Raw genomic sequence first — 17,834 nt, 5'->3', positions numbered from 1 at the left:
ACCCTTCATATCAATTAATGCTCTCTAGTGGTGTATCACTATGGCATTCAGCCATTAAATCATTAAGAGTCGTACAATCCTCCTCTGCACAGCATATCATGTTTACAGTGGCTTCACGATTGTGATAAGTTTTTAACTCATGCACAGTCCGTGGTGCAACCCTGCTACAGGGTCTTTGTACATTGTAGGTAACATTGCTAACCCTTTCTACCATCTCAAAAGCCACCCCCCCCTGAGTTCTACATTTTGTATCTTTTTACAGGGAGTAATACTGGTACCAAATCCCCCACATGAAATGACTGATTACAGGTATTGCAATTATATCATTCTTTCTGAGCTGCCTGGCTTTTAGTGAGGTTTTGCTACATTATTTCCATCATGGATTTTTAACTCCCTCCCCCCCACCCCGAACTTCTGCACATATGCAGTAACCAGTTCCCCACCCTCCTTCAGTGTCACACTCCTAGGGTCTCTAATCAGATCCAGGAGACCTCTGACCTTTCTCCTTCTTCAGGAGATCAAACAGGGAAAACCCCATGGACTCTTGTGGCACCGCACAGTAAGCAAACAATAGACTGGGTAACATTACATCCCAGTCACTTGCCTTCTTGTTTACATGGATTTTTAGCATAGATTTTAGGATTCCATTGAACCTCTCATCTACTCCATTTGTTTCTGGATGGGATGGGGCAGATTTAAGTTATTTTTACCCCCCCCACACATCCTCGTAGCTCACCAAACAGCTGGGACATGAAATCTGACCCATGATCTAATAACTTATCTTTTGGATAGCCCATCCTGCTGAATACAGAAAACAGTGCCTTAGCAATTGTTTCAGATTCCACATTTGAAAGAGGAAATGCTTCTGGATTCCTGATGGCAAAATCCACCACGATCAATATAAATATTTTTCTCCCCTGGCTGACTTGGGTAGGGGGGCCCTATGATATCCATGACAACCCTTTGATTACAGGTAAAGGATGCAAAGGAGCCTTGTGGAGATGTACAGTCTTTTTTCACTTTTGGCATTTGGCATGAGTCTTGAAGTATTTCTTTACCTCATTTGGAGTACTGGGCCAATAGAAATTTTTCTTTAGCCTTTTGTATATCCTCTCCATTTTCAGGGCAATTGAGGGCTAGTGGCTTCAACAGGAGAGACTGAGGGAGCATCACGATCAGAATATCCTATAGCTCAGTGGTTAGAGAGCTCACCTGAGAAGTGGCAGATCCCCGTTCAAACTCCTTCTCCCCCTCAAGCAGAGGAAGGACTTGAACTAGGCCCAGTTGAGTACCCTAACCACTGGGCTCAACTCCCGCCACTCGCCCCTGGATTCTTGCAAAAATGGCATAGGTGCCAAACACCAAGAGAGGGTTTGCAACAGAGAATCCCAAGCAGGAGGAGGCACCTCCCTGCAGCCCAGACTTAAATATCTATCTCTGGAAGATGGGTGGGGCTTAGCACACATCTCTCAGCTTGGCACTTCTCACTGGCTAGTTTAGGTAAGGAGTTACCTAGAATGCTAGCTTTTGTGATTCCCACTCTAGGAGCCTCTCTTTCCCTACTCATTATACAGGGAGCCTAGGCACCAAACACAGTCTTTTATGAATCCCAGTGATTTTCTAGGCACCTAAAAGTTAGGAGCAGTGATACCCAGTGTCACAATGCTTAAGTTTCTTTGTGAATCTAGCTCTTAGTCTTAATCTTGAATGTAATGGTCCTCAAACTACAATCCTTGGGATACTAACTTTACTTGGATCATTTCCAGGTGGTCAACAGAGCTCTTTCACTCATAGTATCTGTCATCTGCAAGTAGTAACATTTCTTGTTAGTTATAGCCCAAGTCCAGGATTCTTTTTATGGAAAACCACAACCACAGCCTGATAAAAAGAAATGCAAATTTAGCCAGCTCTTCACTTGTATGAATCAGTGTAGCTCCCCAATGTATACCAACTGAGGAACTGGCCCTTAAATATTGATTTTACCTTTTTAACAGCAATTATTCTATTTTACATAAGTTACAAAATATTTTGTAGAAAGATTTCTTAATTTCCTAAATATCAAAGCTATTATAAATCAGTTAATTTCACCTACAAATCAGCAAGGTAGCGAAGATGTTGTGCTTAGGACTTACTAATCATTTGCTTTGGTTACAGATGCTATATATTGAATAAGCTTTTTAATGGTTAAATAAATGTCTTATTTGAATAATACTAGCCATACATGTGTATTTTATCTTTTTTCAAATTTGAAACTATAAACAATGGATTAAGGACGACAGAAAATGAATAAAATATGTGCAAAATTCTGTCACACAGTGAATCACATACAGTAATTCAATAGATCTAAGAACATTTTCTAAAAGTGAATCCGATGAGTGCAATTGAATCATATAATCTTTTGTATGCGTTGACTAAGTTTGTAATTTCACTGCATATAAAAAGGAAAAGGCTACTCTGGGGATTCAAGACCTTTGGTTCAACAAGTTACATTTGACACTAGGGCAGTTAATGAGTTTGCTGCAATTGAATACTATGGTATTTTCCAAATAAAAAGCACTTATACAAAGGAAGACAACACAATAGCTAACAAAACGTCTTTACTAGAGAAATCAATTATGAGGCATTAGTCAATGATAACATGGAAAGACTGAAAAGGAATGAAAAACTAATTCACTCTCTCTCTCATACACCCACAACCCAACCTAAGCAAACCCCCCATTAAACTTTTGCATTAAAATCTGGATATACTTGCCCAATTTCTCCAGTCATGTATACCAATTTTACATTGCTGTAACTCCATTTAAATCATTGGAGATGCTCTAAATAAAACCATCATAACAAGTGAAGAATCTGGCCCACTATTGGGCATACTGATGCCCAAACATGTCCCTTATTTTGATGCCTCTGCATAAGCAGAGTACTTTTGATCACAGAATCATAGAATATCAGGGTTGGAAGGGACCTCAGGAGGTCATCTAGTCAACCCCCTGCTCAAAGCAGGACCAATCCCCAATTAAATCATCCCAGCCAGGGCTTTGTCAAGCCTGACCTTAAAAACTTCTAAGGAAGGAGATTCTACCACCTCCCTAGGTAACGCATTCCAGTGTCTCACCACCCTCCTAGTGAAGAAGTTTTTCCTAATATCCAACCTAAACCTCCCCCACTCATAGGGCCAGATTTTCAGAAGCCAACTAAAGTTTATGGGAGTCTTCAATGGGCTTTACATTGGGCCCAACATTCTGTCTTAAACATATGGATCCAGAAACGAATACAATAACTAGAGAAAACAAATAAGATATATAGGTCCAAATCCTAATTCATGCAGTGGTCCCACTGAAGGAAGTAAGACAAGTAGGAGTGAGCTCATTATGTATAGATTCCCAAAGAAATCACATAAAGAACTTTTGGGTTTTTTTATGTCTATTCCACTGATAATCAGGTACATTTTGAGATTTTCCCTTTGGTTGCATATTTGCCCATTTGGCATTTTGCACCTTTTCGAGATAGAATGTCTTTCTGGCCCACTTTTTCTTTCTGACTCTTGGCAGGGAATTAGACTAGATGACCCTTGTGGTTCCTTCTAATCCTATGATTCTATTGGTCCAATCCTGCAATTTTCTGAACATCTTTAATATTTACTAAAATGGGGGTTAAAGGCACTCATCACCTGGCAGGAGCTGATCCCATATTACCTGATTTCATATTTGATTTGTACCACTTTAAAAATATTATAATTTAATTGATGTCTTTGCCTGTGAGTTTTCCACCACCTTACATATAATGGATATATCCCTTTAATGATTGTCATTAAAAAGGCAACAAATAGCACAATATCTGAAGTATTACCATTCTCTCTTATATAAAATATAAGGGCAACAGTTACCAACAGGGGTAACTATTGGCAAAGTCTGAATTTTTAACAGCAACCACAGTATCATCCATTCTCAATCACTATTACCTCTTTCCCAGTCTCTTTCACATACTAAAAGTAGTTTTGTGCTGGGTATAACTTTACTAACAATGTCAAAGTTCTGAAGTCTGTCCTTAGTTTTCTCCCAGGAGCAAAAATCCCATTCCACTACACAAGAACTTGTTTTGTCCTCCTCTAAAAGAAGTGTATATTGGTCTTTTTGGAAAAAAACAAACAAAGACAAGAGACAGCAAATATTACTCCAGTATTTTACCAGTGCTAAAGTAAATGTTCAAGGGACAAACAGCTTTATTTTTATCAAGGAGATTGAGAACATAGCATTAAAAACTAAAGTACTAAAGCATTTTGATTTAGCTGGTCAGAAGAACCTAACTCCTCAGGCAAACCACAACAAGTCAGCTAAACAAATTAAAATAGTGCAATTTTTCCTATTATAAAGATTCAGTCAACAGATTCAAAATACATCATCATGTGTGGTTGTATAGAAATGAGTTGACGATGTACACTAGGTCTCTTATTTCCTGTGTCAGCAAGAGGAATGGTTGTGGCAGGGAGCAGTGTACCATACTCTCAAGAAATCCTTCACCTGTGGCTAAGGGTCAATGGAAATTATCAGGATCCAGATGTAATCGAGTCCAGCCTCTCTTTACTAGAATTATTATTTGTGATAGTGCCTAGAGGCCCCATCCCCACTGTGCTAAGTACTGTACGAACACATACCAAAGATGTATGTATATAATTTAAATAAGAGGAGTGCAATCTAACCAGAAAAGGTTGCTGAAGTTCATGGGGTTGGAGAGCTGCAGTAATCCAGGAGGCTTTGAGGGGAGGAAAGAAGGTAAAAGGGGAGAGGAAGAGTAAGGGAGGCTTTATCTCAGCTCTCAGTTTCCTACAAATTTTATTCAACTTAGCCATGAGTTAGGAGTCTGATATATAAAGAAAACATCTAAAAGCCACTTAAAGCATTGGAATTAAGGAATTTACATGGGCAATAATATCTCTTACGAGTAATAACTGAGATAGAATCCAAACAGGTGGCTTCATACTGTTAATGATGTGCTTTGCGCAGCAGTAGCTTAAAACTCTTCTTTTTCCCTCCCTAGTGGGAGGACTTTTCCAGGCAGAGGTCCCCATTAAAGCAAGCATTGCCACATCCTTGCTTCACTCTTATCACCAGGGAATAATTGTGGCAGTGGAGGGGGTGCGGGATGAAGGGAAGGGAACCTCCCTCTATCCTTCTAATACCACCTATATTGAATAAGCAATCATTACAACAATCTAAAAGTTTTAACCTTTTCTACTCTCCTTTACATGCTGGCTGTTTATCATGCAAAAGCTGTTGCTTTTCAAAACATTAACAAAAAAGCCAAAGAGAAAATGTGAACATGTATTTTTCACAACATGCCGTAAATCCAATAAAACCAGTAGGTAGAAAATACATGTTTTGGGTGCTACAAATAAGGATTGTACAACAATGAAAAGAATTAGAAAATGGTTTTATATCTTGCTATCAGCCATCAAACACTCAAAATAATAAAAGAGCCAATCTGTTTCAAACCACTAGGCTAACACAGACTTTAGCCTCAATCAAGCAACATTAATAATTTAGTTAATAGACCTAAGACTAGAGCTGGGTGAAATATTTTGACCCCCCCATTTTTTTTTAATTTTTTTTTTTTGGTAAAAAATTAAGGCTCTGCAACACCAAAACATTTTGTGAATGTGTGTTAATTGAACAAATTGTTTCAGCTAAAAAACCACATTAATCAGGCAAATAATTTATAATTAGGCTTACATCCTAATTATAAATTCTTCCAGATTTCCAGGCAAAAACCATGGTGTAGGATGTCTTTTTTGGTTTATGTCACAAAGCACCAAGTATGTTCCCTCCAAAAATCTGTTTCTCATCTCAGGGGAACCACAGGAGTGTGAAGGGGGAGGGTAAATGGACATGTACATGTAAAAAAGAGGACAAGCTGGCTAAATTGTCCATATTGCACATATTTTTCCTTGCCAGATGTTTTCAAAACTCTGGAAGCACTAGGTGTAAAAACTAAAATAACACCCGGCATGTTTCACTGACAAAAGGTCATGTAGTCCTAGGGCTTACACAATGAGAACTGTAACAACTTACTACAAAACTTGAAAGCTAGGCCCTCCCATCTGCTGTTCTGCCATAGCTAGGAGCTAAACCAAGGGGAAATGGGGACAGAGAACTCCATTCTTCCTTCCTTACTTTGGATGGGCTGCTATCTCCACATCTCCCGCTCCTCCTTGGCTTATGTGGAAAGTGCTCCCCTCCCCTTTCAATCTACATTAACTGATTTATGGAATGATCTCAACACAGAATTCACAAACTCCAGAGAAAGGGAGTGTAGCATGGAAATATTGAGGAGATGTAGGACATAGCATATTAAGAATGCTACCATGGAAAAACAAGACTAGTTATGAAAGAAAGCTGTTTTAATTTCATGCATCTGATGAAGTGAGCTGTAGCTCATGAAAGCTTATGCTCAAATAAATTTGTTAGTCTCTAAGGTGCCACAAGTCCTCCTTTTCTTTTTGTGAACACAGACTAACACGGCTGCTACTCTGAAACCTGTTCTAAGTTAGTGCTTCTTTGAGTAACAGTAATTACCTATCAGTAAAGTCTGCACCTCACTGTGGCAAAGTATGTTCAGCAGATGTTTAGGGATATCGGGCCATTTGCATATGATAGCAGTGTAGGGTTGCATCTAGCAGTACTGTCTTGCCAGGATATAAAGATATTAACTTTGTGATGTTATGTCACCTTGTTGCAATTATTTTAGTCTACAAAATATCAATAGTAAGTTAGAACCCAAAGTCTAATTAAACTGAAAATTCTGTCGCAGGCTCAGCTGTTAACAAGAACCAACAGATAGGGTACCTCTTGTTCAGCCACCATCCAACCCTCCTAAGAGAATAGCCCTGAAAATTTAAAAAAAAACAGTACATGCTACTAGTAAGAAAAGGAAACTAGGAGTAGAGACTTTGGGTTCTATTCCTGGCACTGCTGCTAAGATTCAGGTGTGTCTTCCCCTCTTTTTATGTCAGTCTGTGCATTAATATTAGCCTAACTCAGAGGGATATTGTGAGGATATTAATGCTTATAAAGCACTCTAAGATACTGGGTTTAAAGGTGATGTGTAAGTGTTAAGTACAGTTACATAACACCTATATAATGCAGTCATTTGTAACAGACTTGAGTCTGACAATTAATTGCCATTTTCACAGGGAGCAAGAATCTTGAAATTTGTTACACACTGTTGCTTTTTATGGGCTGCAAATTTAAACTCTGACCTTTCAGTTTCAAATTATCAGAAGCTCATCAGTCTTTCTATGGATTTCAAGGCCCTTTGAGCTACAATGTTTGAAAGTGAGCCCTTATCAGCTAGAATCTTGCAAATTGGTAGAACTTATTATTTTGTACCACTGATTAAAGAAAAATAAATTTTAAATTTGACATTTCTATCACAGATCTCCAAACTATTTCCTCAGAAATTGTTAATTTCTTCCATTACACTGTCACGTTGGGAATAAAGCCTCCAAGTTTAGAGTAACTAAGGTAATCTGAAGTCCACAGTTCTATTCAATTTATTTTAGTAAAAAAAAAAAAACCAAAACCCTGTTGAAGACAACTGAGCGCACCTGCAAGCTCTTACAGTGGCAGCTATGTGAACCAAAAGGGTGGACTGATACCAATAATAATTGCATCTGGTCTTCTGGTCATCCTACTGGGATTTTAAGAAAACAAGCACTTGCTTTGCATTAAGCAACTAACTAGGATAGCAACTCTGAGTTTTAAACATGCTAATTTAAATACAGAATTATATATTGGGGCATGTGTATCAAAATTGCATTGTCTGAGGTACTGTAACTAATGACTCAGTCCAGAATGTTCTTGACATTTTGATTTCATTCACCCCCCACCTTTGCTTGAAGAAGTACCACTAATCATATCCCTTGCTATCTTATCGATCTGATCCACACCAAGGCCCCATGCCCCCAAGCTAATTGTATTTGTTTCATTCTATTTATTTACAACAGGACAATAAAGATGCTAATTAGTTTTACGTGTGCCAATTTTTAGTAGTCAGTAGCAACACAATTAACTGTTATACTACAGCAACTGCATCAAGCCAATTCAGACGGGGCTGTTCAACCTGGATCTTCAGAGGACCCTATGTCACGGGATCCCCACTGTATCAGGCATAAGCTGAGAAATCTCTTTGTGATATTCACTGCTTATGACACAAAGCTGCAGGACACTGACTCACAGCTCTGTGATGATATCTTGAGACCGTAGGGAATAAAGATGTTTCTCCTTTTATTGCAACCCATTTGAGCAGATCACGGGTTTATTCCTCTTCCTCTCTGAGGAAACCTCCATCTACTGTTCCCATAACTCCCTCATCAAACACATACACACTTGTTTTACAATATAAAAACCTATACATATATGGCAGATGATAGAAAAAAAGTGTGTGTTTGTGATTTTTTTTCCCCCATGGATATATTCCTGATCACCCACACCTCCCCACATGGCTGTCAACCCACCCTCCTGAGCTTAGTATAGTGGTCTGAGGCAGTTGTGAAGGTGAACCATATTACATGTTAAACCCTGTGTCTTGCAGTGAGTGATACAAGCAAACAGCTACACAAAGGCCCCAGACTTATTTGAAATGGATCTAAGCAACATCCTTTCCTAGAACTGGCAAGATGTCAAATTTCTTATGGATTTCTCCATGTTTCATTTACTGGATTCAAATTCAACACTACCACAAGTTAATAAATAAAATAATATTGAGAAAATGGTAGTCCTTCCATAATTTAATGATGTAATATTGTTTGCAAAGGTGAAGCAAAGATACAGGTTCTGGTACTATTTTATAGCTATCTAAGCTTCTTTGCATTACTTTGTTAAAAGACATGGACTTTGTTACAAGGAATAAGAATTATTGACAAAAGAGGGCTGTGAGTTTGGTGTTAAATGACTGTATAACAGAAGATTTTGTTTAGTTCTTGCGGATTTCAACCACCAACATCCAATCACCTGCGCATTTGTCTGGATAAAAGTTTTATTCCATTTATTGGAAAGCTAGAGACATTCTTCTCAGCGGACCACGCCCCAACATTATATTTATTATTTGTATGTGGTAGCACTTAGAGGCCCTGGGACCATTGTATTAGGCACTGTATGAATATATAACAAGAAGATGGTTTCTAACCCAAAGGGTGACTTTTTCAAATGTTCATCAATTTCTTCAGGGACTATTTTAGAATGTCTGCTGTTTTCTCTCATTGTGCAGAGGCTGGTGTTTCTGGAGCCAATGAAGTCATGATTTAAATTTCCCAAATGTGACCACAGCGTCTGTCTCTCTGTCTGTCTGTCTCTCTATATGTACACATCTTATTTGTCAGGGACTTGCTACTAGGGTTAGTCAGAATTTTCTCCCCTCCTTGCATCTGGTTAATTTTTCCTTATTAATCTAACACATACTATGATGTTGTTAAAATAGAGCAAAATTCTAATAATTTTAAGGCAACTATTCTAGCAGATATGAAGAAAAAACCCTCAACAAATGTACAATGTTGTTCACCTTTAGGAAGAACTATACAGAAATATTTGGAATGGCTGGATTAGATGGCTACCTACCATTTTGTTCCCTCTGGACTCCAGCAGCAAGCAAATCTGGCTCCCCAAGGCTTATATCATTGAGCCTGGTTCCTAGACACTCCATGCAAAGATGTTTGCACCACTCCTCGGCCTCCAGTTCTGAAAATAACCATAAACAAACACATCAGTGGAATTCATGAAGTATTTTTACTCAAAAGAAGGTACAACATGAAATAAGTGTTTGATCAACAGGCTATTTTTATGACTGAGTTAGGACTAATAATGTCTGTTTCAAAACCAGCAAAAAACAACAACAACAACAACAAAAAATACCACACACACTGTTTTGCCTTGATTTATGGACCTTTTCTAAAAAAAGAAATGGGTCATGCCTCCTGATTTGTTTAGAAATAGGCAAAAAGTGTAAAACAGCTCATTCAACTCACACATCCAGGACAGAAATCAACTAGAAATCAACTCAAACACCCAGGACAGTCTCCAACTTTTCCCAGTTGCAAAACTCTCTCTGGATAGGTGGGTGCGTGGGGGAAGGCTGTCTAGAAAGTATCTTTCAGCAAGTCCTGCTTGATGGAAATAATTTTATTTAAAAATGATTTTAATGTGAAGTTATCTGAAAAGAAACATTGTTGTTTTAAATCTATCTTGATTGTTAAGATTAACTGGGTTGCTTTTGCTTGCAGTCCCTAGACATCAATATGATGGAAACTAAGAGTATGGAGAAAACTCAACTCTAGAACTCACATCCTTATTCGTCTGATAAAGTCCAAGTTTAATGACTTCCATAGCACCGTACAGGGGCTGTCATTTTTCCTGAGGTAATTTATTTTGTCAAAAATATATGTTTTCTTACAGTACTGAACTGTTCCAGCACCCAGAGGTTCAACAATGGGTTTGTCTTATAAATTCAACAGTAAATAATATAGATCTGTGAGGTGATGGTAAATACATGTAAAGCCATTCTGTCTCTCATGCAAACATCTAAGAGAGAAAAAGCAATGTGCACAAATCAATACTGTGTTCATGAATCCAGCCTAAGGTCACTATAGTTAAAGGAGGACTTTTACGGAAAAATACTTTGAAAGCACTGAGTAAGTTTTTAAGCCACATGTCTCCTGAAGCCAAATTCATGACACGTGCTAAAAACACAACCCCACTGAAAGGAAACATGCAGGTTTCTTGTGAATGCTCCTTGTCAATCTTCTTTATCAACAAGGCATTTCTAGACTCTGAAGATTGGGATCTGGATCCAAAATTTCCAAATAGGGGGGTTTAGTTTGGGCCAATCTCTAGCTGCAACCCACTGTGGTAATCAGATTCAGTTCATTCCTTGATTGTAGCTATTACTGCAAGTTGTTATGCCTCCATGGTGATTAACTTCGCCTGTACCCCACAAAATCAGGCAAAGCCAAGGGAAAGCAACTCTTGTAGAAAATCCCACTCAGAAGAAATATATTTTAATACATATGAGAAACTATTTAGTACATCAAATCAACATAATGGGAGGCACAGTCAATAGCGAGCAAATGGAGTCACTGAACTCTGAACATATATTGTCAGTGCTGAAAATATACTTTTAATAGCTTATATTTGGAAACTTTTTGGAAAGTATAAAATATATGGAAATATATGAATCATGAACTTATAGCCAAATATTTGAAGAATATATTATACTTACATAAATCTCAGGCAAAAACAAATTGTACTGATTTAGGTAAACTGTTACCACTAATTGATAAGATTTTTATGCAACTAAGTAAAGGAAAATACTAAAGTTATGATTACATCAGGCTGTAGTCACATTTGTCGTATTGTAAGTGTATAACCCATGTTTATCTGTTACAAAAACAATGTAATACCGTATAAATATATATTTTCCATTATGGAAATGACACTGCTGTTGGACTGAACAGCTTCTGCAAGACTGAAGGGCTGTATGTGCACTTCCAGAAGCACAAATGGATTGTCTATACGGTGCTGTTTCAGCTTATGCATTGCTAGTACTTTTTGGATGCACAGGATTGCCCAGGTGGAGCTTTCCCTGTTGACACACACTCTGAAATAACTGTTTTTAAATGGCTACACTCCCTTTGAATCTACTACCACATTCCCCCTTATAACACAGATATACTAGGGGAGTTGTAGCAGATTCCTTTTCCATATCTGCAGAATACCAAACCAATAGATTAGAATTAGGGCTGTCAAGTGATTAAAAAATTAATTGTGATTAATCACATGATTAATCACACTGCTAAACAACAATAGAATACCATTTATTTAAGCTTTCTATATTTTCAAATATATTGATTTCAATTACAACACAGAAGACAAAGTGTACAGTGCTCACTTTATATTTATTTTGTTTACAAATATTTGCACTGTAAAAAACTAAAGAAATAGTATTTTTCAATTCACCTAATACAAGTACTGTAGTGCAATTTCTTTCTCATGAAAGTTGAACTTACAAATGTAGAATTATGTACAAAAAACCTACATTCTAAAATAAAACAATGTAAAACTTCAGCGCCTACAAGTCCACTCAGTCCTACTTCTTGTTCAGCCAATTGCTCTGACAAACAAGTTTTGGTTACAATTTGCAGGAGATAATGCTGTCCACGTCCTGTTTACAATGTCACCTGAAAGTGAGAACAGGCATTCGTATGGCACTGTTGTAGCCGGCGTTGCAAGATATTTACGTGCCAGATGCGCTAAAGATTCATATGTCCCTTCATCTTCAACCACTATTCCAGAGGACATGTGTCCATGCTGATGATGGGTTCTGCTCAAAAATGATCCAAAGCAGAGTGGACTGATGCATGCTCATTTTCATCATTTCAGTCAGATGCCTTCAGCAGAAGGTTGATTTTCTTTTTTGGTGGTTCGGGGTCTATAGTTTCCGCATCTTTTAAGACTTCTGAAAGCATGCTCCACACCTCATCCCTCTCAGATTTTGGAAGGCACTTCAGATTCTTAAACCTTGGGTTGAGTGCTCTAGCTATTTTTAGAAATCTCACACTGGTAAATTCTTTGTGTTTTGTCAAATCTGCTGTGAAAGTGTTCTTAAAACGAACATGTGCTGGGTGATCATCCGAGACTGCTATAACATGAAATATATGGCAGATTGCGGGTAAAACAGAACAGAAGACATACAATTCTCCCCTAAGGAGTTCACTCACAAATTTAATTAACACATTATTTTTTTTAACGAGCATCATCAACATGGAAGCATGTCCGCTGGAATGGTGGCTGAAGCATGAAGGGGCATATGAATGTTTAGCATATCTGGCATGTAAATACCTCGTGATACCAGCTACAAAAGTGCCATGTGAAAGCCTGTTCTCACTTTCAGGTGACATTGTAAATAAGAAGCAGGCAGCAGTATCTCCCATAAATGTAAACAAACTTATTTGTCTTCGCGATTGGCTGAACAGGAAGTAGGACTGAGTGAACTTGTAGGCTCTAAAGTTTTACATTATTTTGTTTTTGAGTGCAGTTATATAACAAAAAAAAATCTACATTTGTAAGTTACACTTTCACAATAAAGAGATTGCACTACAGTACCTGTATGAGGTGAATTGAAAAATACTATTTATTTTGTTTTACATGTTTACAATTCAAATATTTGTAATAAAAATAATATAAAGTGAGCACTGTACACTTCATATTCTGTGTTGCAACAGAAATCAATATGTATGAAAAAGTAGAAAAACATCCAAAAAAACTTAGTACATTTCAATTGGTATTCTTTGTTGAACAGTGCGATTAATCACGATTAATTGTTTGAGTTAATTGCGTGAGTTAACTGCGATTAATTGACAGCTCTAATTAGAATGCTTTGAGTTGCTCAGTAACTGACACCAAATTTGCTACATATGACATTGTTAACAGTGCTCATCTTTAAGAATCAACAAATTGCCATGCCACAGCCTCTGAAGTGCCACAATTTTTTTTTTATTCCAAGTACAGGGAAATTCTGAAGTATCTGACCTATTACAGTAGATCCAATCCTGCTTCCATGAAATCAGTGGCAAAGTACTCATTGACTTCAGTGGAATCTGAATCAGATTCTATGTATTAACTACTGATAAGGGTTGACTTTTTAGTGGCAATCACTGTATGGCACTGCAGAACTTAGCCCGCTTTTACACCTTTATGCCATACGTTGTAAGGCATATTTTAAGCAGCCATAAATACTCACATCTTCATTTCCTCTAATATTCAAATATTTTGCCCTGCTATATGAACATCAAAAGGTGAGATCAAATGTAAAGAGACAGGTGGCCCCCATTTGACACTGCTTCTTGCAAGAGAAATGTAACTAGCAGCAGCCTGAAGTCTGTTCTTCTGAAAATACAATCTTGTTAGTTGCAAGATTTTTAGGCAGGTTTCCCCACAGTTTCCCCTGAGCTTCCAGTTCAGTGACTAAAAGAATATGCCATTTCTGCTCTAGCTCACAGTTCAGTACCTGCTGCAATTACATAAGGTGAATTTTGTTTCTCTGCATCCTGATTCACAAGAGCGCAGTGCCATGTTTCAGGAATTCAGTACTTCAGGTTAAATTGAAAATGCATATTGTACAGCCCTATAGGCATCAATACTAAAGAATCACAAAGGGCCTCCAAAGTGCTGGGCACACACAACCACCACTGACTTGAAAGTGTGGGACCAGGTCCAGCCCACTAACAACACACAAATGGCTCAGCAGATTTTGTACTGAATTGAAATAAAGATGAGGAAGCTGGTTCCCCACTCTTGTATGAAATTGTCAGTTTTATGGGGCTAAAAGAGCCTTTTCCTTGTACATAATATGAATTTGGTTTATTTCTTTGTGCTTTCCCCAATGCCTGCCTATGTCTAGCTACACAAGTGGTTCTCAAACTTTCGTACTGATGACCCCTTTCACATAGCAAGCCTCTGAGTGTGACCCCTCCTTATAAATTAAAAACACATTTTTATATATTTAACACCATTATAAATGCTGGAGGAAAAGCGGGGTATGGGTGGGGGGGAGGCTGACAGCTTGTGACACACCATTTAATAACCTCACAATCCCCTGAGGGGTCCCGACCACCAGTTTGAGAACCCCTGAGCTACGAAGACCTAAAATGGCTGGATCTTTGACTTGGAAGCAATTTCTACATATTTTCCGCAAAAAGTTACTTCTGTTACCATTGCAGTCCCAGAACTGTTTGTAAGAATTCCAAGACCCCATTTGGATTTTTCTCATTCAGAATAAGACTAGAAACAGAATTGGATTATTCAAACCTGGACCTGCAAGATCTTTTTGGAGAAGAAAGATGGGAGCTGAAGAAACACACATGCCAACTTTTACAAAAATACACTCAGCCATAATAAGAAATCTCTGTGTGGAGGGTGAGGGGGGACAAAGAATCAGCACAGAACTATTTTTTTAAATTGAATTGAGCCACGTAAAATAAATTCACAAGCGTAATCTCATTTTTCACTAGTAGATAGCAGTATAGCCTGCAACAGCCATTTTTTTCTTAACTAGTACTTCTTTTTATAAAACTATCCCAGACCTCATAACTTCTGAAGACTTGAGAATTTTTTAATTTAATTATTATTTTTAAATAAGTTATCTGACAATGTTTCCATTAATTAATGGCATCCATGTTAGTTAGAGAAGGCAGTATATACTCAGAGCAGTGTGGCAGCTTAAGTCAGAATAAGTGATTTAAAGATACTATGCTGTTTCTGACTTTTGATGACCATTTTTCTGCAGTGCTTTAAATACATATCTGGGTAAAAGATCCTTAATAAATAAGTAATGAAGTAAATACATTATTGTCAATTAATACGAGTTATTAAAGATGAAAATGCAATGATTTCCTTCAAAAAATAAATAGGAGTCCACTGTAGGAAGAATGTACCATATTTTAGGAAGAAAAGAGAAATTAGACAAAGCATCCATCCACTTTTTCTCTACAGATGCTGAAAGATATGGCAAGGGCAGATCTATAAGCATCCTGTTTGTGAAAAAAAATCACAGTAATTGCAATTACAAAATAACTAGTCATGTATCTAAGTAGTCATTTGAAAATGTCAGAGTTAAAAAGCTGACATCATGACATTTTCTATTTTTAAAATCCTACGACTGTGAAATTGACCAAAATAGACCATGAATTTGGTAAGGTCCTCGCTAGAATGCTGTATGCTATTAGTCATTATTTTCACAACTATATAAAATGTCAGCCATTTCCAGAATACAGTTTTTAAAACTGCATTAACAGTAGATAAGGCAAAACCAAGGAATAAATACTGACAATAATGTGAAAACTTAAATCAAATTTTAAGAAATGTTGTACAGAATTGGGGCAAAATACTTCAGTAGGTCTCCTTGAGGTCACAGTGGGTGAGAAGAAAGAGTATCTTATCCAAACCATATCTTGACAAGATAGGCTAAGGGCTAAGTTTCAGGGCAATTCTTGTTAAAAAACAAAAGAAAACAAAACAAAAGCAAACCCACACTTCGGTGAATGTATGGGAACATGAGAGGAAATTGTACATTTTATAGAAAGTGTTTTTTTTTCCCATTAGACATTAGTGCAATTTAGCTACATAACACACCTCTTTATTTTCCTCTAGTTAAAGAATAAATTCTACCATTCTTACTTACATTGAATGGTACTTACCTCATTGACTAGTCCCATTGAAATGAATGGTGATACGCATGGAGTACAATGCTACTCAGTGAGAGCAAAAGAATTGTGTCTTTAAGGTAGATTTCCTTTTCCATTACTTATCTCGGGTAGTACTTTTCTCAGAAAGTAGTTCCCATTCATTTCAATGGGACTCTTCTTCAGAGTAGGTACTATGCAATATGAGTAACAGTGGCTCCAATGTTATTAGCCAAAAAGAAATACAACAATTGTTTGGTATGAATGGTGCTTTTCCTTTTTAGTGTAAAAGAGGAAACACTAAAAGCTGTCTGGAAATAGGCAGAAACACATTTTTATAGTGAACATTGTCAGCTACAAGGATTTGTCATAGAAATTAGGCAACTTCCCAGTATCATCAATCTATCTCCCATTTTGCAATTAAATGAAAAGAGAACAGTGCAAAAGTAAAATAACTGCAGGCAGCATGTATAAAATATGCTTCATGGCAATAATATAAACAATGTCAGTCACATCTCCAAAAAGGGCCCTTTCAGCAATGACACACTCCTTTGGGAATTCTGCGGCCAAAAAAAAAATAAAAAAAAAATCTGTGCACACTATTTTGAAATTCTGCAAGATTTGTCAATATATAAATGTGGAGGCTTCAGCATAGCAGTGGGGATCACGGAGGTGGGAGATCACCCTGAAGCCCCTCCTCTGCCCAGACAGGGACTCGTCAGTGAGGCTGCACCCAATCCTGACATAGCGCAAGGGTCAGGCCTGCCCCAGAAACACTCCAGGGCCCTGCCCCTCTGTGCAAGGTGCACCAGGCAGGGACAAGCAGGCTCAGCTCAGCAGGGTCCAAGTGTGGAGGGGCTTAGTGTGAGGGGATCTAGGTGTGGGGTGTGGGGGGCAATCTGGCTGCAGGTGGCTCAGTGGGGGATCTGGATGTACAGGGGCTTGTTGGAGGGTCCAGATGCAGGGGAAATGGGACTCTTCAGGGAGGGTCCAGGTGAAGGTGGCTGGGGCTCAGCAGGGGTGGGTCTAGATGTGGGGGTCCAGGTGCCGGTGGAATGGGGCTTGCTGGGGTCATGGTCTCAGTGTGGAGGGCTCATCAGGGTGATCCCAGTGAAGAGGGGGTGGGGCTCATTGTGGTGGGGGTTCGATGGGCCTGCTTAGCATGGGAGCCCCAGCTACTGAGGGGATGCTGCATGCTATGCTGGCTTCCCCCGTCCCTTCTCAACTATCCCCTGCCCCATCCCCTTCCTCTTTCTACTGTCCCCTGCACCTATATCCCCCTCCCCTCACTCCGAGGTGCAGAGGTGGCCAGGTGCAGAGTCAGGAAGCTGAGGCTAATGACCACCCTCCCTCATCTGGGCAGTTCTGCACTCACAGAAATCAGGGGTGGTGGTATGGAGACAGTGGCACGTGCCCCCGCGTGACCCTTATGCCTTGCCTCTGTTTGGGCGGGATGGTGTCTCTCCACAGTGATTTACCTCTCCACCCACTGCTCTGGGCGCCGGAAGTGATGCATCCGCACTGCTGGAGAGGGACATGTGACCACTCTTACAGCTTCCTTTTGCTTCCCCATCATTTTCTATGGAGAAGCAAAGAATTCTGTCCCGGT

At 38.6% G+C, this 17,834-nt stretch overlaps 1 protein-coding gene across 4 annotated transcripts in view; it reads right to left on the bottom strand.

The window, feature by feature from the left end:
• Positions 1 to 17,834, bottom strand: part of DOK6 (docking protein 6) — a 434,980-nt gene that overhangs the window by 148,557 nt on the left and 268,589 nt on the right. For all 4 annotated transcript variants that reach the window (XM_084619311.1, XM_084619314.1, XM_084619313.1 and 1 more), the window contains exon 4: positions 9,609 to 9,728. In XM_084619311.1, coding sequence (XP_084475437.1) covers positions 9,609 to 9,728 — 120 coding nt within the window. The remainder of the gene's footprint in view (positions 1 to 9,608; positions 9,729 to 17,834) is intronic.

The sequence above is a fragment of the Lepidochelys olivacea genome (genome assembly GCF_965140295.1).
Source record: "Lepidochelys olivacea isolate rLepOli2 genome assembly, chromosome: 2".
Classification (NCBI taxonomy): domain Eukaryota; kingdom Metazoa; phylum Chordata; order Testudines; family Cheloniidae; genus Lepidochelys; species Lepidochelys olivacea.
This window is presented reverse-complemented; position numbering and strand designations above follow the sequence as displayed.